This window comes from Tachysurus vachellii, chromosome 19 (assembly GCF_030014155.1).
Source record: "Tachysurus vachellii isolate PV-2020 chromosome 19, HZAU_Pvac_v1, whole genome shotgun sequence".
In the NCBI taxonomy this organism is placed as follows: domain Eukaryota; kingdom Metazoa; phylum Chordata; class Actinopteri; order Siluriformes; family Bagridae; genus Tachysurus; species Tachysurus vachellii.
The window spans coordinates 13,779,792-13,787,552 of record NC_083478.1 but is presented as its reverse complement, the minus strand read 5'-3'; the positions used below and the strand labels follow the sequence as shown (position 1 = coordinate 13,787,552).

The 7,761-nt window shown below is 39.7% G+C and overlaps 2 protein-coding genes across 5 annotated transcripts in view; one reads left to right on the top strand and one right to left on the bottom strand.

Annotated features, from left to right (window-relative positions):
* Positions 1 to 428: 428 nt before the first annotated feature.
* On the top strand, positions 429 to 6,959 carry adrm1 (ADRM1 26S proteasome ubiquitin receptor). Of its 3 annotated transcripts, none has more exons than XM_060894471.1 (10): positions 429 to 540; positions 2,330 to 2,540; positions 2,804 to 2,920; positions 3,636 to 3,759; positions 4,212 to 4,292; positions 5,196 to 5,277; positions 5,479 to 5,729; positions 6,283 to 6,440; positions 6,509 to 6,611; positions 6,718 to 6,959. In XM_060894471.1, the coding sequence occupies exons 2-10, from the start codon at positions 2,331 to 2,333 to the stop codon at positions 6,822 to 6,824; spliced, it is 1,233 nt and encodes a 410-aa protein (XP_060750454.1). In that variant the 5' UTR covers positions 429 to 540; position 2,330; the 3' UTR covers positions 6,825 to 6,959. The 3 variants fall into 3 exon arrangements, with proteins under 3 accessions (XP_060750454.1, XP_060750453.1, XP_060750452.1); XM_060894470.1 differs by having other exon boundaries at positions 4,209 to 4,292; XM_060894469.1 differs by having other exon boundaries at positions 4,206 to 4,292.
* Positions 6,955 to 7,761, bottom strand: part of lama5 (laminin, alpha 5) — a 73,785-nt gene continuing 72,978 nt past the window's right edge. For both annotated transcript variants that reach the window (XM_060894467.1, XM_060894468.1), the window contains exon 80: positions 6,955 to 7,616. In XM_060894467.1, coding sequence (XP_060750450.1) covers positions 7,468 to 7,616 — 149 coding nt within the window. In that variant the 3' untranslated portion in view covers positions 6,955 to 7,467. The remainder of the gene's footprint in view (positions 7,617 to 7,761) is intronic.

Sequence of the window (7,761 nt, the reverse complement as noted above, 5' to 3'; positions counted from 1 at the left end):
GAACTGTATATGGAATGAATGTGTAAACATGTATGAGTGCTGTTCTAAAACATTTGAACAGATCATTTGGGGGTTTATTTTTATTTCTACAGTGGATAGAGTATAGTAAAGAGTTGCTTTACATCCTGAAATCTTTCCAGCAGTGTTTGCACATTGCAGCATACAACTGTCAAGCAAAAACAAGAAAAAAGGTGTATTTGTGTTCAGTTTGTTGAATTTTGCACATGCAAATATATTGTGTATATATGGAGGATTGTTACTGGGGTTTAAGTCAAATCCTGACTGATGAGGATGATTTATGTCTAAACATAAACTACTCTACGTCTAAAGTCTACAAACTGCACTGTGCACATATATATATTTCATTTTAGTTACCTTGTGACGCATTAAATAGACAGTGGGATTAACCAATCAGATTAGATTTAGGACCTAACACACGTCCTATCCGGTGCGTCCCGGAAGTTTCAGTACAGACTAATCTAGTAGGCTTGACCATTTATACTGAGCATTAGACTTCTGGACATATGAACTAATTTAAAGGTATGATGCATTTTTTAAATGTGCATTTGTATTAAATATGTGTCTACATACATGTGAAACGGATAAACAAACGATAATAAGTTGTAAAGCTGTGATACATGAACGTTAGCTGTTCTATGTAACTGTTACTAAAGCTCACATGCTGATGTTGACAAGTCTGTAACGCTGTCGGTTCTAATCAACATAATGATGTTTTCCAAACATAAACAGCATAAAAGCCCGAGTTCAATAAATCTAGCTTGTTTAGTGCTAAATCCTGCTGAGTAACAGTGCTGTTAGCCTGCTAGCTAGTGTGCAGTGCTGTGGTGCTTCGTCATCCAACAGCCTCTTTATTTACTTTATGTTTATACAAGTGCTGGTCATATAATTAGAATATCATCAAAAAGTTGATTTATTTCACTAATTCCCTTCAAAAAGTGAAACTTGTATATTATATTCATTAATTACACACATACTGATATATTTCAAATGTTTATTTCTTTTAATTTTGATGATTATAACTGACAACTAAAGAAAATCCCAAATTCAGTATCTCAGAAAATTAGAATATTACTTAAGACCAATACAAAGAAAGGACTTTTAGAAATCTGGGCCAACTGAAAAGTATGAGCATGTACAGCACTCAATAGTTGGGGTTCCTTTTGCCTGAATTACTGCAGCAATGCGGCGTGGCATGGAGTCGGTCAGTCTGTGGCACTGCTCAGGTGATATGAGAGCCCAGGTTGCCCTGATAGTGGCCTTCAGCTCTTCTGCATTGTTGGGTCTGGCATATCGCATCTTCCTCTTCACAATACCTCATAGATTTTCTATGCGGTTAAGGTCAGGCGAGTTTGCTGGCCAATTAAGCACAGGGATCGCATGGTCCTTAAACCTGGTACTGGTAGCTTTGGCACTGTGTGCAGGAGCCAAGTCCTGTTGGAAAATGAAATCTGCATCTCCATAAAGGTGGTCAGCAGCAGGAAGTGCACAGACAGCGTCAGAAGTGTCTCGCCTGGGCTAAAGACAAAAAGGACTGGACTGCTGCTGAGTGGTCCAAAGTTATGTTCTCTGATGAAAGTAAATTTTGCATTTCCTTTGGAAATCAGGGTCCCATAGTCTGGAGGAAGAGAGGAGAGGCACACAATCCACATTGCTTGAGGTCCAGTGTAAAGTTTCCACAGTCAGTGATGGTTTGGGGTGACATGTCATCTGCTGGTGTTGGTCCACTGTGTTTTCTGAGGTCCAAGGTCAATGCAGCCGTATACCAGGAAGTTTTAGAGCACTTCGTGCTTCCTGCTGCTGACCAACTTTATGGAGATGCAGATTTGAGAAACTTTTTGATGATATTCTAATTATATGACCAGCACCTGTACTTTCAGTTTGTTTTCCCCCACATACAAAATACACACGTGTTACTTCACAGTATTACATGACATTTAAGCTAAACGTATATTTGAAAGGGGCATCTTATAAAGACTTTGTGTTTTATTTAAATCATGAACTTGCACTTATTCTAACAAGCAGCTCAAATCTGTTGGGTGTCTTGTTTTATTTAATATGAGAAATTTACTTCATGAACAGCAACATGAGACAAAAAATTGCATTGTGTTTTCTTCTTCTTTTTCATTGTTTTCTTTTTCGTCTATTTCATTGGTTTTCTTCTTCTTCATTGTTTTCTTCTTCTTCTCCTACTTCTTTATTGTGTTTTCTTCTTTTTCTTCTTGTTTTTATATAAAACTTAAAGAAACATTCTTTAGTCTTTTTTTAGTTTTCTGTTCCAATCTAATTTGCCTTCCTTCTTGTTGTACAGGATGTCCTCAGGTGCACTCTTTCCCAGTCTGGTTTCGGGCTCACGTAGCTCATCCAGTAAATACCTGGTGGAGTTTCGTGCAGGTAAAATGACCCTGAAGGGCAGCACAGTGACTCCGGACAAGCGTAAAGGCACCGTCTACATCCAGCAGACAGACGACTCGCTTATCCATTTCTGCTGGAAGGACAGAACCACTGGCAATGTGGATGATGTGAGTACCTGGTCATATCCCACACAAGAACAGTTCCCTTTATTTGGCTAATCTTAAGTTAAAGCTTGCATTAGTTTGCAGCTGGTCCGGTTTACAAGGTCTGGAGATAACAAAAAAATCAGTAGTTCGGCTTGAGCTGGACTGTAGTCGCTGGGCTATAAGTTTTATTTTTCTGCAAATTGATTTAACGTCATGAAAAGAAAACATTTCTTACATGTGCTTCACAGTTGTCTTATGTCTCATGGCATTTGTGGTTTGTGCAGGACTTGATCATCTTCCCTGATGACTGTGAGTTTAAGAGGGTGAGCCAGTGCACTACTGGACGAGTGTATGTGCTTAAATTCAAGGCTGGGTCTAAAAGGCTGTTCTTCTGGATGCAGGTGAGTAAAGTGCACTCAGTAAGTAAACTCAGAGCCTTGTGTGAATGATATAGGGAGAATGCAGTGCAACTCTCAAGGACTAGTGATTGTTTTGGATTTGAAAACGACCATGTCTCTACTCCTCAGATGTTATTTAGGTGTTTTGCAGACAGTCTTTTGGTTGAATGTAGCTACTTGGCTATATTTATTACATTCATTTTTATAATTTACTAAGTCATTTATCTTCTGTAAGCAGTGGAGCTGCTTATAGACTGTACCTGAACACTGAGTGTAAAGTAGCAGGATTTGACCTGGATAAGATGATATAGCGCAGATACATTAGCACATTCATTCCTATGAGGAATGTAACAGTCAGACCAAAATCCATGCTAAGACGAGGAAACTCCACACAAGACCGTAACCATAAACAGGATCAAACTGACAATACAGAGCAATAATAAAATCTAAAAACTAGATTCACCCTGTGCCATACTGCATTGTGTAAGTAGAACACACTCTTGAATTGGAGAATGTCTATGGAAATTACAGCTTTAATAGAAAAATAATTCTTAAAAAAGTTTAATGATTAGATTTGATGAATTTATTGAACATCTGTTGTAGCTCAACTCAAATACAAGCTTACTTTTGTCCACTCAAAGTTTTTAAAAGTCAAAGTACTGAAATCTCTTGTTATTTATGTTATATGCAGTGCTGTGTATTCACACTTGGTTTTTAGGAGCCCAAAACAGACAAAGACGAGGAGTACTGTCGTAAAGTGAACGAGTATCTGAACAACCCACCAATGCCAGGTTCTTTGGGCAGCGGGGGCAGCAGTGGACACGAGCTCTCTGCTCTGGGAGGTGGGACACTGAAAAACATAGCTACTGTTACTCTTTCTCCGTCATCATGAAGGATTATTCATTTTATTATCTACCAGATGTCTACTACATGATGTGTGTATAGGGTTTTGAAAGCTGGGCATTTAGTAATTCTTTGCCATGTGAACTCAGTGTGTTACTGTTTAGCACGGACAGAATGATTTTTCAGAATGATCACAGATTCAGGCCAAGATTTGCATTCAACCAAAGCCCTCACTGAGACTAGACAATTCCCACATGATCTCAAGAATCAGAGAAATTAAATGTAATATATCTATACTGGAAGGAGCTTATAAGAAGAATCACATGTCTTTTCAAGTAGTTTTCTGTCTTAAACAAAAAACTTACTAAAAATCTAAGTTTCACTAAAAGTTTGTATATAGTGTTTATGTGGAAATGGTGATTTGATGAAATTGCATTCTGCCTAGGAGAAGGTGGCCTGCAAAATCTCTTGGGCAACATGAGCCATAACCAACTCATGCAGCTGATTGGCCCAACAGGACTGGGTGGACTTGGTGAGTGATACTGACAGGTCACTGTACACTATGGAGCTGGTTGACAAGGTCATGTAGTGTGTGAATGTGAAAAAATGGAAATAACAAGATCAGGAAATACCAAGAACTTCCTTGTGTGAGAGTGAAAATAAAGAGCATTGTATAATTGGCAACTTCTGATATTTCTGTACATAGAGCAGTTTTTAATTTCCTTTACTGTTCATGTGATTTGTGAAGACTGTTTTTTTTTTTTGCATTGTTTTGTTTTGGATAAATTCAGATTGTTCAGTGCTTTTCTTCATTTTTGCTAAAAACAGAAAGAATATTTTATGGAATGTTTCTCACATTATTGGTTTGAAATGAATAAAAGGAGGGGGGCGCGGTGGCTTAGTGGTTAGCACGTTCGCCTCACACCTCCAGGGTCGGGGTTCGATTCCCGCCTCCACCTTGTGTGTGTGGAGTTTGCATGTTCTCCCCGTGCCTCGGGGGTTTCCTCCGGGTACTCCGGTTTCCTCCCCCGGTCCAAAGACATGCATGGTAGGTTGATTGGAATCTCTGGAAAATTGTCCCTAGTGTGTGATTGTGTGAGTGAATGAGAGTGTGTGTGTGTGTGTGCCCTGTGATGGGTTGGCACTCCGTCCAGGGTGTATCCTGCCTTGATGCCCGATGACGCCTGAGATAGGCACAGGCTCCCCGTGACCCGAGGTAGTTCGGATAAGCGGTAGAAGATGAATGAATGAATGAATGAATAAAAGGAAATATTTGTAAATATTAGTGAGCATGATTACTTTAAACAAAAAAAAAAGAAATAATAACTGTGCATGTGCTTGTGTTTGCGTGCGTGTGGTGTGCATGCGGTGCGGTGCGTGTGTGCATGCGGTGTGTGTGGTGTGCATGTGGTGTATGTGTGCGTGTGTGTTACAGGTGGGCTTGGTGCTCTTGCCGGACCAGGTTTGGCCAGTCTGTTAGGAAGTGGTGGTCCAACCAGTAGCAGTTCCACCTCCAGGTTCTTATATTTAATGTCACTATTTGTTTATCCAAATACTGTAAGTGAGTATTTCACTGCAGCCTCTGCTATAAAAATAAAGGTCTGTTAAGTGTTTAACAGAGTTACTGTTGTACTTCTACAAAGTTTGCTTTCTCCTAGTTTGTCTCTTTGCTGTTAACCTGCCAAATGATCATCTTTGTATTTCTAAAACCCACACAGCCAGTCAGCAGCTGCCACACCGTCCTCTGGATCTGCTGCTCGTTTGGGCTCCACTCAGGCACCCACCACCCCACTGACACCCGTTGCGACCTCTACAGACTCTCCAACTTTGACCCCCACGACCCCAGCCTCCCAAAGCTCTTCCCTATCAGCAGCAGTGGGGAGTCCAACACAGCCCATCCAGCTGAGCGACCTGCAGAGCATCTTGGCCACAATGAACGTGCCTGCCATGAGTGCCGAGGGACAGGGAGGTGAGACAGGACAGGACTTTCCAGAATCACAATCAGGTTTATTGGCCAAATGTGTTGACACACACAAGGAATTTGGTTCCAGCTGTTTGTGACTCTCAAAAATAGAGACATAAATAACACTATACTATGTTATTCATTACACTATAATGAAACCTTTATCACCATAGAGTAAAGGACATCTTGATTAGAGATGCAAAATTCTTAGTTTCTGAACTACTTAAATTAATGACATGTTCAGTCACTGAATTAGTTCCAAAAATATTATTTAATTATATCTCACATAATATGAATGAATGATTTTCAATTCATAGCTTACTGGAACATCAGGAGACCTCAGTCCATATTTTCCACTTACACATTCTTTTTTTTAAATAGCTTTAAAATGAGGCTTTATTTATTAGATTAATGTGGGACTTACATAAAAGATCATGTATTGTACAGTGCTGTATTGTAATCAAGAGATTTTAGAGAAGACAATGTCAGAATGTTTAGATAAATTGCTTCTTTTCTGAGATGTGCTTCTCCCTCTTTCTTTGCGTGTGTGTGTATGTAGTGGACCTGGCGAGTGTGTTGACTCCTGATATTATGGCTCCTATTTTAATTAATCCTGATATACAGCAGAGACTCCTGCCATATCTGCCTTCAGGAGAGTCACTACCACAGAGTGCTGAGGAAATTCAAAATACACTCACCTCACCACAGTTTCAGCAGGTAATGCGCACTCACACACACTGTAAAACACTGTAAACTAGTCTCTTAAAGAAATCCTGTATGTGCAGGCGATGAGCATGTTCAGCAGTGCACTAGCGTCTGGGCAGCTCGGTCCTCTCATGAACCAGTTTGGACTGCCTTCAGATGCAGTAGATGCAGCTAACAAAGGGGGTACGACACAACACATACTTGTCTTTATTTTGTTAATGAAACACCATTTTTTAAAATACATTTGTTAGTTTGCCTTTGTTTTTTATATTGCTGTGTTTGTTCGTAGATGTGGAGGCTTTTGCTAAAGCCATGGAGAACAGCAGCGGAAAGACGGACGAGTCGGATGAGGCCAAAGATAAAAAGGACGATGATGAGGACATGAGTCTGGACTAGTTAAAAGTCAGTAAATAAAAATGTATGTCAGATTATAGGTCCAGCTAGTCTCTGTTAATGAAGTGTCCAGTTCGAAGACATATGCCTGTATGTTTCATCAGTCTGAAACAATTAAAGACTTGACTGAATATTTAAGATTTATGTTCCACACAATTGTTTATTTATTTATTTTAGGGGTGATTAAAAGTGTCACAAAATAGTGTTCATAATTAAATTTTAAACTCTGGTGATCATATATGACAAAGTGCAGTGTTTGTGATCTGATGTCTCTGATCAGCTCTTAAATGGCAACTCAACGTTTCCAGTTCTAGTTTCAGTAAAAACATAAAGGAATAATATAGCTTTAGATATGATTGGTCCCTTACTCAGGAATGCTGATGATAGAAATATCAGTAAGATATTACCAAACAACTGCACTGCTGAATTAGACTGGTAATGCCCTAATCATGTATATATAGACCATACAGTACTCTTACTCACAGATGTATCAGACCTTTGCTTCATACAGGCCTCTTGGACGTATAGATGTTTGTTTAACAAAAGAATATAAATATCTGTTAAAGTTAGCTATCACATAGGTAAAAGCCCACCACCTGCTGATTTCATCATTTAGGTATTTTGGATTTGAAGGTGGTGTTGCCGGCTACATGGCAGGGCATCCCTGAGTAGCCACAGCTCCAGAAATAGTCTGAGGTTTGGAGAGCATGGCAGCTCGGCCATTTACCACAGCTTTCCTTATACAGCCGTGGTATGGGGGAAGAGATGATGGAAGAGCAGGAGCTTCCACCGCATCTATTAAAATGCAAAGAAGGAAAATATCCTTAGTGTCAGTAGTCATATCAAAGCACCATACTGTTAGAGGAGGAAAATTTACATTTACGTGTCCAGCATTTGGCAGACGCCATTATCCAGAACGACTTACGCCGTATCCAGAACG

Excerpts from the sequence above, each read along its gene's own strand:
- adrm1 (XM_060894469.1), top strand. The coding sequence starts at position 2,331 with ATGTCCTCAGGTGCACTCTTTCCCAGTCTGGTTTCGGGCTCACGTAGC. Across the intron at positions 2,921-3,635 it reads GGCTGTTCTTCTGGATGCAG|GAGCCCAAAACAGACAAAGA; the intron begins GTGAGTAAAGTG and ends CTTGGTTTTTAG. Across the intron at positions 6,441-6,508 it reads CCTCACCACAGTTTCAGCAG|GCGATGAGCATGTTCAGCAG; the intron begins GTAATGCGCACT and ends CTGTATGTGCAG.